Source organism: Pseudorca crassidens, chromosome 9 (genome assembly GCF_039906515.1).
Source record: "Pseudorca crassidens isolate mPseCra1 chromosome 9, mPseCra1.hap1, whole genome shotgun sequence".
In the NCBI taxonomy this organism is placed as follows: Eukaryota; Metazoa; Chordata; class Mammalia; order Artiodactyla; family Delphinidae; genus Pseudorca; species Pseudorca crassidens.
The window spans coordinates 90,938,701-90,958,830 of record NC_090304.1 but is presented as its reverse complement, the minus strand read 5'-3'; the positions used below and the strand labels follow the sequence as shown (position 1 = coordinate 90,958,830).

The 20,130-nt window shown below is 42.5% G+C and overlaps 1 protein-coding gene across 3 annotated transcripts in view; it reads right to left on the bottom strand.

Moving 5' to 3' along the window:
* Positions 1 to 20,130, bottom strand: part of TTC12 (tetratricopeptide repeat domain 12) — a 48,486-nt gene that overhangs the window by 20,863 nt on the left and 7,493 nt on the right. For 2 of the 3 annotated variants that reach the window (XM_067751055.1, XM_067751056.1), the window contains exons 3-12: positions 19,308 to 19,471; positions 18,727 to 18,748; positions 17,998 to 18,075; positions 17,047 to 17,168; positions 12,699 to 12,758; positions 8,334 to 8,405; positions 3,352 to 3,412; positions 2,734 to 2,922; positions 1,535 to 1,604; positions 705 to 793 (exon numbers count right to left, since the gene is read on the bottom strand). In XM_067751055.1, the coding sequence (XP_067607156.1) occupies positions 705 to 793; positions 1,535 to 1,604; positions 2,734 to 2,922; positions 3,352 to 3,412; positions 8,334 to 8,405; positions 12,699 to 12,758; positions 17,047 to 17,168; positions 17,998 to 18,075; positions 18,727 to 18,748; positions 19,308 to 19,471 (927 nt within the window). The remainder of the gene's footprint in view (positions 1 to 704; positions 794 to 1,534; positions 1,605 to 2,733; positions 2,923 to 3,351; positions 3,413 to 8,333; positions 8,406 to 12,698; positions 12,759 to 17,046; positions 17,169 to 17,997; positions 18,076 to 18,726; positions 18,749 to 19,307; positions 19,472 to 20,130) is intronic. The other variant, XM_067751057.1, reaches the window with a different exon arrangement.

Here is a 20,130-nt window from a genome sequence, read left to right as displayed (position 1 = left end):
ACAGCTCCCCACAGAAGCCTGTGCATGGCACACACAGCTATCACTCTTCCCATTTTCACTGTTTCGTGTCCAAAGTCAAACCTTTTCCCCTCATTAAAAAAAAAAATACAATTGTTTTAAAAAATGAGGGAAATACCTAAAATTTTTATTGAGGTCACTAAAGTGATAAGATTGTACAAAAACTCAGTGAACCCCAGAAGAGGCTAATATGCAAAAAAGGAAGAGTTACGGTAAATAACTCCCCATAGCGTGTTACTGTCCCAATATTATGCATTAATTAATCAGTGTCACAAGAGGCCGGCAGGGGTGGTTGTAAATCTCATGATGCTGAAACCGGTACTGTGGTCAGCAAAAAGGGAGCACTATTTTTCAGCAGACAGAAAAGGAAAAACTCTGCCTGCCTCACTGCCAGTGCACGAGCTGAAATCACTAGTCTGCAAAGAGCCAGGGCAAGTGCCCAGGTGATGAGGCCACGCATGATGCTGACCGTGACCTTGCCCACTGAGGAGACGGCTGCGAGGTTGCCGGAGACACGACTGCAGCGCAGGTCTCGCTTCTGATCCATATGCTTTTCCAGGGGAGGGTCTAGACCGCCATCTCCAGGGCCTGTCCTAGAGGAACAATCCTGCCTGCCCACACCCCCGCCCTGTAGCCCTCCCATTACCAGCGCATTAACGATGATCGATGGTTATTCCCTGGCTTACCGTTCTCACTGCACACCGCTTGCCAGAGCCTGAGAACAGACACGCATACTGTCTCTTCCACTGCATCTTTTCCTGCTGTGGAAAAGCACCTACAATGGGCAAGGGAGAGCAATATTAAAACTGCAAATCAGTCTTGATCTTCCTTTCAGTTGGTTTTATTTCACCTCCAGACTCCTCAAATGTGGGTTTAAGAAAGTCACTTCCTAATCCAGAGCCGCAGGTCACCAGGACCAAAAGGGACTGCTAGGACCTCAGCTGAGAGCTCCAGGACAAGGATGCAGCCGAGGAAGCTGGGTCTACACAGAGGGAGGGTGGTGAGCCAGGGGGCAGGGCGTTGGCTGCAGCAGGATCAATGAACTGTGATGGGCCAGCAGACCACTTAGGGTTCGTGAGCCTCATCACACACACAAACGTGTGCCGGTGACTCCGACCCACACCAGTGTCCTAAGCCATGGGAACTGCACCAGAACAGTTGAAATACAAAATAAATTTAGCAAACTACCTCCTGCCATAGGGGTCTTTCTTCAGATACAATGATAGATGAGATCAGCCAGGAACCAGCTGATCTCATTTCCTGTTATGATCAGCAAAGTCCAAAAGAGGACAAGAACAAAGAGCAATCTTGCAAAAACTGGTGGGAAAGCAGCAAGAGTGGCCATTTCTCTGACTCTGAAGTGCTTGGAGGAACCCTGGGAAGTTTTCCTAACCCAGTATTGACTGAAGGTAGTACCACCCAGTGATCACGCTGCCTGTGTGATGAGTGTCTGATTTCATGAGAATGGTTGTCTCTCCTTGCTTTGATGCCAGGCTGTCTTCACAAACATCCCTACCTTCTTATGACCTCATTCTCACTGATGATACTGAATCCATTGTGTGTTCTGAATAAAGTTCGTTCCGTGCCTGAAACAAGTTCAGAGAAAACCGTGTCATCAGACTCCTGAACGGTCTGGCTGATGTCTAACTGTCACAGAGCCAGATGATAACAGAAACCCAATATGGAATGTCTAGATCACACAATCCACAGTCCTGTTCAGAGAAGGAGAGCTGAGCCCGGGGGGCCCCAAGAGTGATCTGACAACTCATCATTCTGTAATCTCTAGAGAGTCTCCAGGAGCCGCTTAACCTCCTAGAAGAACAGGCATATCCATCTGTTCTTAATAAATGTTTATTTCAGAGCTGTTTCCAGGCTCTAGAGAGGAACCTATAATCTCCAAGAAACTACTGCAGGGGTGTTTGAGCACCCTCCACTGTACACTGAGGGAAATCAGACTCCATCCATTTGTACAAACATCATTCTGTCACTGAGTAACAACACTGGTTTCAGCCCTGGGATCAGTAATTACAGAAACTATAAAACAGAGCACTGTGGCTCTCGTTAGCAGGAGCACAGCTGATGTTTGCTCTGAAACTGTTTCTACATCCTAAGCAGCCATTAAGTGTAACTGGGATGAACGTTACAGTTTATCCTACAAAATTCTGTCTTCCATTCCTCTATGGTTGGGGGGAAATTTGTGGGGCTGGTACAGGGTGTTGGTGGTGTATACGGGGTCTGTGTGGGGTATGCAAAGGGTGTGCGGGTATGTGCAGCATGTGGGGAACACCCGTGAGGGGTGAATGTGTGTGGTGTGCTTGTATGTGATATAAGCATATATGGTATATTTGTGCCACACGCGTGGTGTGTGTGTGTGTGTGTGTGATGTATGTGATATAAGTATACATGATAGTGAGCACATGCTGTGTGTGTGTGTTGTGAGTATATATGGAGTGTGTGCCGTCTGTGTGTTTTGTGTCGTATTGTGTGGTGTTTACAGCATGTGTGTCATGTGTCAGCATGCTCTGAGGAGGGGATGGAGCTGGGATGGGTTATGTTTCTTAAGCACCCCCTCTAGCACCTACATTATAGTAGACCTTCAATCAATATTGGTGGAAGGAAGGGAGGAACGGATTCTTTGCCTCGTGAGGACAGACCTCTAAACTCTGTCCCCTTATACTGACAATATTCATGAGACCACACACATCGCTGGCTTACAGTCCTTCATCATGTCAGTCAGGATTTCAATCCCCCCTGCATAGAACAAGGGGATCTGATCAGGCTTGGAAAGAATTTCCAGAAGATTATTGGTCGTCACGGCCGTATTCGTGCCTGAATCCAGTGCTTCCTGGGCTTCCTTCTCTTGAAGGTCTGCTTTCTCCCGAAGATCTACCTGATTCAGGTAGTCTAGCAAAACAAGAAGGAAAACACAACAAAACCCTAACAATCAACATGTCCACACATGGAGCAACCTGTTTTTGAGGATGGGAGGCTGAAAGGCAGAAAGCATTAAAATAATTCAGACTCATCTTCAGCAAGGAAAATTTTAGGAGGCATGTACAGTTTCTACCAGGAATCTTAAAACATCTTGGGAATTATTCAAGGACAACACTGTTCCTTGCCTAGAAGGCTTGGAGGGAGGATGGTGGAGAAAAGGAGGAAGGCCAAGAACAGAGGAAGAGGAGCAAGGCTGGGCTGTTATGAGAGGATGTGATTGTGCAGGGCTGGGCGTGGCTGTGCTTGCGGCCAAGTGCAGAGAAGGCATGGAGGACACCCCAGGACCGGGGCACAGAGGGGAGGTGCAATTTGAACAAGGACATCGGCAGGAAGTCTCACCTTTCACCTGTGTCTGCAGCTGGGGGTTTATTTCTAAGATCTTCTGATAACACTCTCTAGACTGGAAGAAAGAAACAAGGTCTTGAAGAGTGGTTAGGGGCGAACGGTGATTATAAGAAAGGCACAGGGTATCATTATCTCCTCCCAGCCTCCCCCGCTACCCGCATCGGAGGCGGGCATGGGGAACGCAGCATGCATTTGACATTTTGTTTAGGCTTCTTTGGTTCTGTGGGGCAACAGGTATTATTTCAAATTTTATTTTAAAAAATAGTGTTGTCAGATACAGCCTGTGATGGAAAATACCCAGTCCTCAATTCTCGTGGCTCATGTCTGGCTGGGATAAGAATAATCATAAGGTAAATGCAAAATTCAGATATGATATTTGCACTGAGAAAGAACAGGAGGCTACCTGTCAGATATGCTCACAGGGAATAAGGAAATAAATGAAGCTAGAAACACTGTTGACAGAGACTTGGGAACAGGAAGCGAGAACTGCCTATTTAAACGTACAGGCTGCAAAGAGCTGGTAAGGGGTCTGTTCACTGGCCATGGAAGAGTCAACTAGAACACTTGAGCGTGAGAGGCTCACTGAGGACACTGTTAGATAGAAAGTTTCTGGAAAAGAAAGATTCTTGGTAATGGGGCATGATGATGGGTTTAGGGCAGTACAGTCCTCAGGGCTATCAATGTGACCAGTCACTGAAAGAAAAGGCTCAGAAAAAAACCCCAAAAAAACAAAAAACAAAGAAACATTCTGAGATAGCTTAAAAGCTCAAGGCTCATCTAGAAGATTAGGATTAAGAAATGAACTGAAGAAAAAGCATCACATTAAAACAGAGAATAGTGTTGCAGGATATCAAACATGGTAACTGTAATAGACTGAATGTTTGCATCCCCCCGAATTCAGATGTTGAAAGCTAACCCCCAACGTGATGTATCTGGAGGTGGGGACTTTGGGAGGTGATTAAGTCATGAGGGTAGAGCCCTCATGAGTTGATTAGTGCCCTATTAAAGAGACTCCAGAGAGCTCCCTCACCCCTGCTGGCTGTCTATGAACTAGGAAGCAGGTCCTCACCAGACACTGAATTTGCTGGCATCTTGATCTTGGATTTCCTAGCCTCCAGAACTGGGAGAAATAAACCTTTGTTGTATAAACCACCCGATCTATGGTATTATGTTATAGCAGCCCAAAAGGTCTAAGAGAGTAACCCTGTATCCAACTTCTTTTTAACCCTAGCTCTAATCTATCAGCAATTCTTGTTGGCTTCACTGTCAGTATATAAGCAGAACCCCAGCACTTCTCACCACCTTCATCATCACCAACGTGGTCCAAGCCATCATCATCTCTCACTTGGATAATTTGTTGCAATAGCCTTCTGACTGGTTCTCTCTTCTTACATGTCAAGATATATTCTCAATACAGCAGAGTGATCCTTTAAAACATGAGTCAGATCATTTCTCTCCTTTACTCAAAACCCTCTGATGGCTCCCAGCTCACTCAAAATAAAAGCCAAGGTCCTTCCAAAAACCTGTAGGGCCCTAGGGGATCAGTCCCCCACGTATCCCCCCCAACCTGCTCACCTCATCTCCTTTCACTCCCCTCCTTGCTCACTCCATTCTAGCTAGCCCTCTATCTGGACCACTCTTCCACTGTATAATATATCCACATGGCTTGCTCACTTCACTCCTTCCCTTCCTCCAGAGAAGCCCTCCCTGACCACTCTCTGTAAAACCAATCTCACCTTCACCACTTCCTGATTTAGTTTTCTCAGTAACACTTATTGCTACCTAACATACTACACATCTACTTATTTGGCTTCTATCTTGGGACAAGTCGCCCCTACCACAAGAATGTGAGTTCCCTTAAGTCAAGGATTTTGTCTTGTTTGCTACTGTATTCCTGTTGCCTAGGACAGTGCTTGGAACATAGAAGCATGCATTAAATATGTGCTGAGTGAATTAATTAACTGAATGAATGAATAAGTAAATGGAACTTGGTGGAGGGGGGAGATTAATATTTTCCTTTTTACTTCTCTATTATTTGACCTTATTACAATAAGTCTGTATTACTTTTAGAATTAAAATCCACAAAGAATAATTTTTTAAAATGTACAACGGGGGCAATTTCTTTTTAAAAATAATATATCTTGTAAATGGAAAGATATCTCATGTTCATGGACTGGAAGCCTTAATATTGTTAAGATGGCAATAATCCCCAGGTTGATCTACAGATTCAATGCAATCTCCATCAAAATTCTATCTGGCTGAGTGATATTCCATTGTATAAATGTGCCACATCTTCTTTATCCATTCATCTGTCGATGGACACTTAGGTTGCTTCCATGTCTTGGCTATGGTAAATAGTGCTGCAATGAACAATGGGGTGCATGTATCTTTTTGAATTAGAGTTTTCTCTGGATATATACCTAGGAGTGGGATTGCTGGATCATATGGTAGCTCTATTTTTAGTTTTTTTAAGGAGCCTCCATACTGTTGTCCAATTTACATCCAACCGTGTAGGACGGTTCCTTTTTTCTCCACACCCTCTCCAGCATTTATTATTTATATTACTCAGCCATAAAAAAGAATGAAATAATTCCATTTGCAGCAACATGGATGGACCTAGAGGTTATCATACTAAGTGAAGTAAGCCAGACAGAGAAAGACAAATATCATATGATATTGCTTATATGTAAAATCTAAAAAAAATGATACAAATGAACTTATATACAAAACAGAAATAGATCCAAAGACACAGAAAACAAACTTATGGTTACCAAAGGGGAAAGGGGGAAGAGGGATACATTAGGAGTTTGGGATCAACATATACTCACTACTATATATAAAATGGATAACCAACAAGGACCTACTGTATAGCACAGGGAACTATTCAATATTTTGTAACAACGTATAAGGGAAAAGAATCTGAAAAAATAGGTATATATATATGTATAACTGAATCACTTAGCTGTACACCTGAAACTAACACAACATTGTAAATCGACTATACTTCAATTAAAAAAAATTCCACCTGGCTTCTTTGCAGAAATTGACAAAGCAGATCCTGAAATCTGTATGGTAATTCCAGTAACCCAGAATAGCTAAAACAATCTTGAAAAAGCAGAACAAAGTTAGAAGACTCACACTTCCCAATTTCAAAATTTACTACAAGCTGTAAGAATCAAGACAATGTGGCATAGGTATAAGAGTAGACATAAACAAATGGAATAAAATTGAGAGTCCAGAAATAAACCTATGCATTTATGATCAATTGATCTTTGACAAGGGTGCCAAAATCATTCAGTGGGAGACAAGACAGTCTTCTCAACAAATGGTGCTGGGACAACTGGAGATCCACATGCAAAAGAATGAAGCTGGATCCCTTCCTCACACTATATACAAAAATTAACTCAAAGTGGATCAGAGATCCAAATGAAAGAGCTAAAGCCATAAAACTCTTACATCTTGGATTAGGCAACGGTTTCTTAGGTTTGATATCAAAAGCACAAGCGACCAAAGAAAAAAATAGGTAATTTAGACTTCATCAAAATTAAAAACTTTTGTGCTATGATGTGAAAAGACAACACAGAGAATGGCAGAGAATGGGAGAAAATATTTTCAAATCATTTATTTGATAAGGGACTTGTATCCAGAATTTATATTGAATATTATATTACTATATATAATATTTATATTACTTTATATTGAATATTTATATAAATATTCAATTTATATTATATTGAATATATTTATACTCAATATAAAAAGACAAATAACCTAATGAACAAATGGACAAAGGATCTGAAGAGACATTTCTCCTAAGAAGATACACAAATGGCCAATAAGCACGTGAAAAGATGCTCAACATTATCAGCCATCAGAGAAATGCAAGTCAAAATTATGAAATACCACTTCATACTCATCAGGATGGGTATAACAGAAAAGAAAAATAAATAACCAGTATTGTTCACGATGTGGAGAAACTGGAACCATACACTACTGGCAGGAATGTCAAATGGAGCAGCCACTTTGGAAAACAAGATGGAAGTTCTTCCAAAGGTTAAACATAGAGTTATCACGACTCAGCAGTTCCACTCCTAGGTGTATAGCCAAGTGGACTGTAAACATGTGTCCACACAAAAACTTGTACATGGATGTTCATAATAACCAAAAGTGGAAACAACTTGAATGTTCATCAAGTGACAAATGGATAAATAACATGTGGTATATCCATACAATAGAATATTGTTCAGCAATAAAAAAAAAAAAGTACTGTACATACTACAACATGGATGAAACTTGCAAACACTATGCTAAGTGAATGAAGTCAGTCACTAAAGACCACATATTGTATAATTCTATTTATATGAATGGTCTAAAATAGGCGAATGTATAGAGACAGAAGTAGATCAGTAGTTGTCTAGGGTTGAGGGTGGGGTGGAAGGGAGGGGAGTGACTGCTAATGGGTATAGGTGTTTTTGACAAAGTGACAAAAATGTTCTAAAGCTGATTGTGGTGATGGTTGTGCAACTCCGTGAATACACTAAAAACCACTGAATTGTATACTTTCCAATAGGGGAATTGTTTGATACGTGAACTATATCTCAATAAAGCTGCTACTAACAATATCCAATATCTTAGTGTGTATATCTCTCTGTATGGTTACTTTCAGGAGATGAGATTACAAGTGCATTTTGTTTTTTCATCTTTTTGCTTATGTCTTTTCTCTCCAGAGATGCTCATCCCGGGACTGGACGGACACTGGTAGAAGATACTGCAGAAGAGATTTCTACAGCAGGTGGGGCTATTATCAGATGACACTCAACATCCTTCCCAGCTCTAAGATCTTAAGATTTACCCTGGAAAATACTAAGAAGTGGATTAATAGCTCATCAACTTGGAGGAATGTGGTTCTTCTCTGAGACAATCTGAAGCACTGCTCCGAGATCAAACATGCCACTTAAGGTTCCTCTAGCACTTACCACACTGTAGTTCTTTAGGGCCAGGTGGGCTTTTCCCATGTGGAAATATGCTTTTGTGCATTTTTCATCACACTGCATAACAGAGAATCACTGATCAGATGTTCTGGAAGATTTGAAGTTATCAGCCCCTCCCCCAACTGCCCAGCTAATAGGGATAGGGCAGTGCTTTGATTCTCAGGACAGCCACCAGAGTTGACAATTAAGACTTTTCTGTGTATCTGTAACCAAACTAATTGATGCCTGCAAGGAGCCTGGATGCACAAGTAAGCTCTCTATTAAATTAATTCACGATACTTGCCAGTTTTCATTTCCATCTAATGAGACGACTAGGACACAAACCAGAAACCTTTAGTTCGGAAGAGCTCTTGGCCTTGGCTGAACACTAGAATCACCCAGGTGCTTGTGAAAGTCCTGATGGCCCAGCTGAAACTCACATCAGTTAAATTATACTAGTGGGTAGGACCCAGGCATCAATAATTTTTTAAACTCTCCAGGTGATATAAATGTGCAACCAAGTTTGAGAACCACTGGTTTATTAAAAGGGAGGAAAATTTACGCTGCGTAAACAGCTGAGGTTACTATTATATATTTATGTTCCTTCCTTGAAATAAACCATGACATATAGACTAAGAACTTGCGTTCCTATCACTTACGATCAGGAGGGATGCCCCCTTCAAAACTTATGAAACTCATGGCTGAAACGATACCGCTTGCACAGGGGGCCCTGCACCTGCCTGCTTTGAATTATTATAACTCCAGAGGGAATGATGTGGCACAAAGACATAAACTATACTTTAAAGCATCCAGTTAATTCATTGAATCCCTTTTATGTGTCAGGCATTGTGCTTGGTTGGATGCCATCAGGGGTATAGATGTAAAGAGGTTAAGGGTCCAAGCTCAGGCGTCTAGAAAGTCCTGGGTGAAGCCCTGTCTGCCTCTCACCAGAAGTGGCACGCTGGCCAGGCCACCCAGCTTTTCTGAGGCTCATTTTCCTCATCTGCAAAGTGGAGATCATAATAGTGCCTCTCTTGGGCCACTGTGAGGAGGGAATGTGTGTAAAACACTGTGGTACCAGGTAATAGAGGATTAGCTGCTGTTGTTGCAGTTACAGCAAAAGCAATCCATCTCAGGGCAAAAAGGAAAATTTAAAGAAAAGCTAAAGAATAATAGAAGGGGTAACAATAACTGTTATATTTGGAGAGGCCTTTATAGATGCATTTTCATGAATATCATTTCCTGATTCGTTGCTAAGTGAATGACGGTAATAATATTAGTGCGTTATTGTTCAGTCCTGACCATATGGTTCACATGAATTACCTCATGTAAACTTTATAACAACTTTATGAAGTAGAGATAATTATTAACCCCATTTCACATATGAGGAAACTAGGGGTTGGAGAGGTTCAAGGTCACATAGATAACTAAGTGGAAGAGCTGGGATTAAAATCTAGCCATTTGACTCCAGGACCCAAAGGCTTAAAAATGACACCAGATCTCCCTCAGAAAAGTGCTATAGCAGTTGAGTAGAAGGAAATCCACTCTGAAGACATACAGTCTAACAAAGACATACTGTGTTTCAGAGGATGCAAAGACAATCACATGGAAACCTGAGGGGTGGGGGGCAGCTGAAATACAGATGTGAGAGCCATTTGCAAGAATGACAGTTGACAGAGGAGACGAGAGCTTTGAGGAAGAAACTGTAGGAGGAAGAAAGGCAGGGAGCTGTGGAGTGAACCCTGGAGAACTCACAGAGGATGGAACTGAGGAAGCAGGAAGGGAACTGTCAAAGGGAACGGAAACTCTGGCACCGCAGCTCGCAGAAGCCACCTCTTCACAGCACCTTCACCGGCAGGGCGGCAGGGTTCCAACAGGGGAAAAGGAGCCCCAGATCGCGTCCACGTCCCACTGTGCCATCGCGAGGGGTGCATCGTGACCACATTTACTCAGACACTAACACAAAGGGCCACGAATGGATTTTCTCACTAATAGGCCCTTTCTCCTTCGATGAGGTACCAACCCTCACCAGGATTCTCTCAGTTGAACCCCAGGTCCCCTCAAAAGGAATCCTGCCTTCAGAGGAAGGTGCAGTTTATTGTGCAGGAAGAGTTCTGCCAAGAAAGAAATGATTCTTATCCTAATTAAAACCAGCTTCGCTGCCTTATCTTCCCTGACTAGGAAGATCAGTCTTGAAATGTCATCACATGGGCTTGTCTCTGCCAATTCACAAGTGTCAAAAATATTAAACTGGCATGAAAGTACTAATACTACGAATAATGGAGTGCCGCTGACATTCACTGCTAATGTTTAAAAGGAGTGAAACTTTTTCTTTTAATTCACAGCTTCCACGTAGAGCCAATGATTGTCAGTTTTTAGAATTCCTTATACATTTTTTTCCCATCCCTCCAAGTGTTTACCCGATCGTCTTCAACGGGAGCCTTGCTGGGCATTTAACAAGGCTGGCTGCTGGGTGTCAGCACTTTTTAATGTCAGCTGTGCTGGGCCTGCTTTGCCTCAGTTTCACCGTTAATAACATCGTGTTTCAGTGAACATTTGGGAATGGGCCAGTGCGTCGTCCTGAATCAGCACGAGGCTGTGACTACCTCTTTGGTCCTTTTCAGAGCAGAAAAGATGCTCCTGGAAGCCCCACAAGGAGACCTTGTTTCTGCCACAGAAGGAATGAAAGCCACACCCAGGGATGATGGGGTTTCCTGGATTCTGTGGAGAAGCTGTTTATAGTCAACAATTCAGGGCATCAGCCTACAGTTAGGCCAACGTTAGCTATGTGATCCCACACAGTTTACATAGTTAATCTCTGAGGCTCTGTTTCCTTGTCAGAAAGATGAGCATAACTGTGGAATTGACCAGAACAGAAAAGAAGGCTGCGAGGCTCCAATGAGACAGCTCACGGCCAGCGTGCAGCGAACGGCAGCTTTTGCTGTTATTGCTGAAACACCAGAGAAAAACGCCCTTGCCTCTTTCTTCTCTTACAGATGATAGTAGAAAAAAGTCATGATCATATAAGGTGACAAAGCAGGCTAATGGATCTCCACTGGAGCTGTGGAGAACCTAATGGCGTCAGTCTGGGGCAGTTCTCATCACTTAAAGACTGTCACGATGCAATGGGACAAGGTGTCCCCCACACCGTATCTTCTAGGGGGTAAAGAAATCAGGCACTCCAGATATCCATTTTGGTGGGATGCTCGTGTTTTATAAACCGTTGTTAGTAAAGGTGAGCTTCGAATTCCCCTGTTTTCTTGCATACCCTTTCAATAAAAAGTAAGGAAGCAGGTGTGGCCAATGTGCTGCTGTTGCGATGTGCTCTTGTCTGGGGGCCACGCTCACTAAGCTGGGGTAGGCAGTGCTGGACCAGGGGAAGCTATGGCATAGGATAAACCTGGCACGTTCTCCCGGCACTTCAACTTTACTTGATTATAAATTATTTAAAATAACATGGCTATATTAAGACAAATAGATAACATCTTATGGCATGCAATGCAAAATTTGCAAGGATTTTTAAGATAAAACATGTGTCTAAAAAGAAATTTCATGCTCTCTGCTTCTAGACCCTCCAGGGGCTCATGTTTATTCTGTTAGCACTTCAGCAAGGAAGGCTGAGAAGCACTGTTTTTGGTTATTTAGTTAAGCCCCTGTGACAGAGTAACTTGGGGGAATGTGGATTAAGGGTTATTTAAATATTTAGTCATCTGAAATAATGTTCCTATGAAGTGATCATGACATTTCTCTTTTAAAACCCTTCTAATATTTCTACCAACAGTCCTTCCTTCTCTCCACCTTTGATTATCTATTCTGTCAGGTTTCAGAGGAAATACATGCACAGTATTAGGCTATCAGCCTGAGGCCTGACTAGTATCCAAGCTGAACGACAGGAACTCTTTCTTTTGATTATTCCTCTACAAAGAAGGGGTGCTATGATACATTTCCAAATTATCAGAACCGGAGAGGAAAAGCCCGAACTGATGAGGAAGAATGGCAACACTGTGGAAAGAAGCCCCCGAGGTCAGCTCTGGAAAGAGAAGGAGGCGTCTCCACTACCACGTGGAGCAAAGCACCTGATAACACAACAGTGAAGGGTGAGCCATTGTGATAAAACCCTGAAAACCAATATTAACAGCAGCTTCTCCAGAGTACTTCCCACGGGCAAGGCACCGAGTGCGTTATCGTAGCCCTCACGACAATTCTATTCGTTCCCATTTTACAGATGAGGAAACTGAGGCTCTGACTGCAGAGCCTACACCCTGTCCTGCCATAATACACTGGCAGCTCCCCTCTGTTCACTTCAGGACTGAGACATCTGGCCCCAGCAAGCCCAGCTCCATCATGTGGAAGAGGAAACGATCTTCTTACCTTTAGAGCCCAGTCACAATCCACCAGTGCCTTCTGGTAGTCCCCAAGTTTGATATAAGCCTGTAAGGACACAAACAGCTGCTATTCATACACAGCTCTGTAGCCGGCAGTCTTCCGTTAACACAGAAAGAGTAGTCGGGCAGGAGAGTGGTGATGAGAAGTTACTCGTCCCTACCTGTAGCAGTCAGGGTCCCAGCAGGAAACGGATGCCACTCACAAGGGGTAACCGGGGAGAGTTTAATAAAGGGACTATTCACAGGGTGAGGGCAGGGTGGAGGGAGACCAGCAATGGATAGCCATCACCACTGCCAGACCTGAAGAGGCAGAGGGAGGAGCAATGAACAAAACGGGAGAGGGTCGCTTTGTGAAGAGTGCCGCTCAACAGGAGCTGAGTTGGTAGAGCAGAAGCTGGGAGAGTAAAGCCGCAGTTCACTTTCCTCCTTCCTTCTCAGCTCGTTGGCTGAACCCAAATGGCAGTTAGAAAGTTGGGAAGCCAAGAGGGCAGTCCACAGAGGTCAATCCCCCAGGGCACAGAGCAGGGCAGAGGAGGATCTGGAGGGGCAAACAGACAGTACCCAGCGCACTGACCACCCCTACAAAGGAAGAGCTAGCTTCTGGAGGCTACCCTGCTGTGAATGTTCCAGAAGGAAGCCAGATGAGGAAGGGAATCAAAGAGACAGGTAATAACAAGTGTTGGTGAGAATGCAGGAAATCAGAACACTCATACACTGCTGGTGGGAATGTGAAATGGTGCAGCAATTTGGAAAGACAGTCTGACATTTCCTGGAAAGGTAAAACACAGCGGTACCATAGGATCCAGCAATTTCACTCCTGGGTAGATAGCCAAGAGGACTATAAACATATGTCCACGCAAAACGCTGCACACCAGTGTTCATAGCAGAATTATTTATAAGAGCCAAAAAGCAGAAATGACTCAAATGTCCATCAATTTTTGAATGGATAGCCAAAATGTGGTAGATCTAGGCAATGAAATATTATTTGGCAATAAACAGGAATGAAGTGCTGACGCATCTACAACATGGAGGGACCCCGGAAACACTGTTAAGTGGAAGGATAAACATTGTATGATGTCATTTATATGAAAAGTCCTGAATAGGCAGATGTATAGAGACAGAAAGTAGATTAGTGGTGGCCTAGGGCTGGGGTGGGGGAGGGGGGAGGACTGGGGAGCGACTGCTTAAAGGGTACGGGCTTCTCTGGGGGATGATGAAACTGTTCTAAAATTGGCTGTGGGCGAGGGTTGCACACAGCCTATTTGGTTGCATACACCAAAAACCACTGAATTGTACATTTTCAATGGGGGATTGTAGGTTATATCAATTGTATCTCAATAAAGCTGTTATGGAAATACGCTTAAGAAAAAGTTCCCCTTCTTTCCTCATGAGTGCAGCAAGCAGGAAGAGAAATAGGAAATGAGCTGACATTTAAGAGTCAGACCACCCCCAGGAGCCCTCGGTCTCAAATGCCTTGGGGCTTTCTTCCGGGATCTCCTAGAATTGGGGAAAATCTTGAAAATCAAGAATTAACTCAGAATTCTGTGATCCACTCAAACTAAACCGAATTAAGAATCTAGTTCATTTATAGTTTCAAAGAGGTGTGATCTATAAACAAATGAAGTCATTTAACAGCAAGCACCATGGCTACTATATCCTCTGTATTTAATTACTGGACATGAAAGGTGCTTAATAAATTCTTATCAAGTTGCACAAAGTAGACTTTAAGGGCTCTTCTTTTGGAAAGTTCCCTAAGAAGCAGCAATGATCACCCTGTTGGAAGAAAGGAAAACCAGGCACCAGGGTCCCATCGGTCACCAACAATAGACCCAATACCCCATGGAGGTTTGCCCATGATCAAAACTGTACCAGGGCACTGTGACACTCTGAACAATAAATCTGATGAGATATTTACATGGACAGGCCAAATATGAGGTTAGTGTTATAATTCATGAGAAATCTAAGCATTCAACCAAAGTGAGGAGAGAGCAGGCAATAGCCAGCTAGTGGGATTTCTGCCGGGCAGCTCTTCGCACCAATACATAGGAAGCTGCTATGCAGTGCTTTCATTAACAGGGCTTCAGTACTAATTGAAGGCAACGCCTCTTTGAGCCCTCTGTTCTATAAAGCACCACCCTTTCCTCTGGGTGTGGGGTTTCATTAGAAAGTCAGAGGATGTGAGGAAGAAACGAACATCCTTCTAGACAACCGTAGTCATAATTTCACGACACTGTTATTCAGGATACAGACTCTGAAACATTCTATATGGGCTTCAACAATTTTTCTACAGAGCCTTTCACTTTTCTTTCTTTTTCTTTTTTTAAAGCTTAGACCCAACACCCTATGAATTCCCTGTTCTCTTTTGTTTTTCCACATTTTAAAAAGAATGACTTTTCCAAATGGCAGTTAAACTCTTGATTTATCTAAATTACACCAGCAATTTATTGATCATAACATTAGCTCCAGGAGAAAAACACGGCGATGAAAGGGTAGGTTTTCTCTCCAGCAAGCAGCAACTCTCAGTTCACAGGGTCCTTATTAAGTGTTTTCTAACACTGCGTGCAAACAGGGAGGCATTTTAAAAATAGTCAACGGTTCAAATGATTCTTAACACCAGGCAGCACATTTTGCATTTATTTGTCTCTGAATAAGCTTTCTCTTTGGGAAAAGTGGGAGGAATTGCCTTCCCAAAGCTTTTCATTGCATTTACTTATTTTTATCCACAGTCATTCTTAATGTGATTCTCCAGAACTAATCGAAGTGCTGCTTAAACTTGAGTACAGTAAAAATGTAACTAATTTAGATGAATCAGGGTATAGACCATCTGAATTAGTATAAGTCTGAATTATATAACATTTTAAAGGCAATTCAATTTTACAGCTTTCAAATAACTTCAGAGTAACAAGACTGAATAAGCATCAGTAGGTAAATGTTCTGGAGACCAAATTTGGTGATAAATAAAAAGGAACTGTGATTATTCTATTAATTGTTTGCATTTAAATGTTCCTTTTGATGTGTCAACAGAAACTCCATTCCCTTAAATGGACTTATTATGCCTCCACCCAGTGTTATGTAACTTAACAAGGATTTATTGAACATCTCTTATAAGTAAAGCATTAGGGGGAAAAGTACATGGCAGTTTTTACCTTCAAAAAGTTTATAATCTTGTTAGGGGGATAAGAAGTACATGGCAAAATCAACCTCTGGCCATTTTATTTACTGATTCTCTTCTTTATTACAATTTTTCTCCACAAATGGGGCTAGGTAAACGACACCTCAACTCGAGTCCGATTTATCCAAACTGCTGAACTAATGAGCTTATGTTGTGCTTGGATTTATTTATCATTAAATCACTGTCACTGCCCAGACTTTCTGGACTGCTAACGTCCTGTTTCTTGCACTCTTCCTCAACATACCACAGCAGGATCTTCTTAATCTTGAGTTATAGAAATTGGAGCTGATGAATCTCTCCCTCTTGTAAATGACATGGTGTCAAGTTCATCTCACCCAGGTCCTGCTGACATATCCTGATCATTGGATAATCATGTCCACGAATCTGCCAATTTTTCAGGCCTGAGCAGCAGAGAGCTCTTCCATACACAAACTCAAGTAGTTTTCAAAGATAAGGTCACAGGTGACATTTTTGTTTCAACTGAGAACTATTAATTTTGCCCTTCATTAAGTAGTAGATAATAAACATCTGGGTGATGGTTTTTACCTGGTGTTCCAGGAATCTGAGCTCGTCTGTGATATAAAACGGAGGTATGAGGGACTTCAGAAACTCAAAATTTCTGAGAAATTGGCTCTAGGCCCATTAGCTCTCCAGTATACCCCAGTCACAGAAGCTTAATCAAGGAGGGATTGAAACGATGGGTAAGAAATTAACAGGAGAGTAACCCTTAGGAGCGTAGACTGGCATCAAAAAAAGAAGCTGAACAACTTCAGTGGTGGCAGAATTCCAAGGTCTCATAGACTGTCTCATTCCATTAGATTCCTTGTCTATACACGAGGGAAAGTGCCTGGGTACCATCAGTGATGTGCTGGAGCTGACTTCTACTATGGAGAGAACTGATTATGTGTAGCTGTTCCCAAGCTCTCCTTCAATGATTCCAAGCTGGTAGCTTGAGATTGAACCACAGCGTAAGTATCTACACCATGGAAATTGGCAAATACTCCACACAAATCAGCCCCACCCCCAACCCGGCCAGAGCCAGCCGTTACACGGTTACGAGCACAACGCTGGCGCCGTCTGGGCTCATCTTTCTCTGCTTTCACAAGGTTAGTGGCTACTGTTCCCTGAGGAAAGCCCGTGGACACATCCTTGGATCACTCACCTGGGCTCGGTTGGTGTACAGTACTTTCATGTCCTTCAGCTTCTCCAAACCCTCACTGTAGCACAGGATGGCTGTTTCATAATCACCTTTGACAAATGCTTCATTCCCCTTTTCTTTTAGGGCTGTGAGAATAGAAGTTACACAGGTGAGCTCTCCCCACACACTGGAAAATTCTTTCAGACTTCACTGTCCTGATTTTCCAACTCTACTTCGAAGGTCAGAGCTTCCATGCATCCAAAGGGGGCCTGTCACTTACTTCGCTCTGCAGGTAATTCCAGGTCGGTTTCTGTTCTCTCAATCTACCCGAAGTCTTCTAAGCAGCTTCTCAGAACAAGTAAAGGTCTCTGCCTCAAGGCTCAGAACACCCCAGACTTGCCACAAAGGGCAAGTCTGCACATTCAAACGTCTCATAAAGAGATTCAAACAACGAATTTTCTAGCAAATACGGAATCGTTCAGATCTGCAGCACACACACCACTGAGTGGTATAAAATAAGTGCTGAAAGCATTCCTCTGCCATGTGTATCTTCCTCACCACACACACAACCCCAGTTCTTTCTTTTCCTTTATTTCCCCTCTCCCTTCTCCCAGCTTTGTTTGCTTGTTTCATTTTTCTTTTTCATTCCTTCATCTGTGCCTCAGGCTGGACAGTAGTACCTCACTCCCATCCCTCCCTACGTTCCAAGCATCACTTAGTGCTGCTACATCCATCCATGTGCTTTAGAAAGGTCTGACTGTGGAGGCTGACTCAGGGCTGTGTCTGACTCCCTGCCTGCTCCTGTGGGAACAGGAAACAGACTAGTTTCTGCCTGGCCACGTCCCACTGCCTCAGGCCCATCATGGACCCACCCACTGGGAATCTTGATGTCCTCAGACTTTAGCATAGAGACTTCCTTGCTCTTTCTAGCACAAATCACCCTGGCTATTGAAAAGTGAAAAGACTGACAATTACCATCTGCTAAGACTTTGTTTTCCCTTCTTCTTTTGGCACGTTCTTTTGCATCCTTCTCCACAGAAGCCAAGAAGGCCTCTGACAACAGCGTAATTTCAAATATTAAAAAGAAAAATCCAAACACTATAATCAGTTCTTTAGCTCAAATTCAGAAAAAAGCTACTTTAGAGTTTTAGAGCCACACTTTTCATGCATTCACATGTAGGCACATGTACGCGCGCGCGCACAACACACACACACACACACACACACACACACACACACAGATTTGGAGACAACTAAAATGACATTTTCTTAATTTGACAGTAAATGGTAATCTGTGTGATGTATTATTATACACGGTGACTATGTCTGTGCTTTAAATTTGAATTATGCCTCTTTTAAAAGAGTTTTTCTTTGAAGACAGACTTTTTTGTTCCACTTAGCATAATGAGCTTCTGAGCTGAGCAACTGAGAAACTCTCTGGATCCCTTTAAGCAGCTAAGAGTAAATTGGATGAAACAGAATAACTGAATTCAGTTTACAAAAGACTGCCCAGGAGAACGTAGGAAAAACCCTCTGAGTACTGTCCCCTCTGACTACTAGTAACAGAGTTGAATGATCAGTAGGTTTTTGTTCATGGGTTGTTTGTAAGCCCAGAGGCTATAATTTAAGGGTCTGGAAGCTACAGTCAATAAGCACTGATCCTAAAGGAATAATACACATTGGAAAGAGAGATGCTGTACTTACCTGTGTTTATTTCATCTGTATTCTGCAGGGCACAGGTTATCATAAAAACAAAGACACAAATTTCAAAAACCACTCCCTCATTTATACATCTATGAAGCAAGAAGGCAGATCAATTACAAGTGGGGAGTAGGGTAATTTCCTTTAACCATCGATACTGAAAGGCTCAAAATTCAGGGGGCTTGCTGTAAATCAGGAGATCTAGTTATGGGCACAATTGTTATGGGGCTGCATCTACAGAAACAAGGGCGAGCAGGTCATGGGACCGCCGCTGTGGCTGTATGAGCTGGAAATATGAGTTAGTAGAATATATTACTTAGCGGCTTAAAAATGGTCACAAGCTCAGTGGGTAGAGAGGCCAAATTTTCATTAAAACAAACCCAAAGGGTTGTTTAAGGATGACCCAGAAAGATCAAGAAATCAGAGTTTATACTTCCTTGTGGAAAATAAATCTAAGTGAATCTAAAAATCAAAAGGCTATTTCAGCCTCACCAGGCAGTTGAGATTAAACCACTACTTCCTCTGCTTTATGCAGACCTTCTCACTCTGTCTACTTAGATAACTCCACCATAGGGAAAGGGCACCTTTGTGGGAGCTTGTGGAGGACTGATCATGGTCTTGTTCACGGTGGTCCTGCACTCGTCCTCCTCTTGGTCTTCCTCTGTAAACTTCAGTCTCTTTTCTGTCTCGAGAACAGCTTTCTCTTGTACGACTGGGTCATCAGAATTCATCTCCTGAATTAAATTGGCTAGAGGAGAAATCAGAGGTGAATCATTCAAGCAAGGTCTTCAAAAAGAAAGACTCCATTCACTTAAAAGGTGGTGTAGAAAATTTCATGGGGAAGGACTTTTATTTCTCCAGCTTTACCGAGATACAATTGGCACATGACATTGTGTAAGTTTAAGGTGTACAACATGGTGATTTGATACACGTATATACTGAGAAATGATTCCCACACCAAGGTTAGTTAACACACCCATATCCTCATATAATTTCATTTTTTGTGTGTGTGGTGAGCACATTTGAGATCTACTCTCTCAGCAACTTTAAAGTGTATAGTACAGTACTGTTAACAATAGTCACCATGCTGTATATTAGATCCCCAGAACCTATTCACCTACTAGAGAATTTGTGTATATGTGTGTATTTAAACATCTTAAATAAATGGTTTTTACAAAATGTGCATTCTTTTGCAACCTAGTTTTTTCTCCTAACATGCTTTAGAGATTTGTTCTTGATACTAATGGTTGCAGTTGGTTTATTTTAATCACTGTATATACCATAGGAAATCCATTCTCTTATTGATGGACATCCAGGTGTTTTTAAATTTTTTGCTAGTGAATAAATGACGAATCGAATATCTGTGTACATATTTCCCCATGCACACATGTGACATATTTCTCAGGT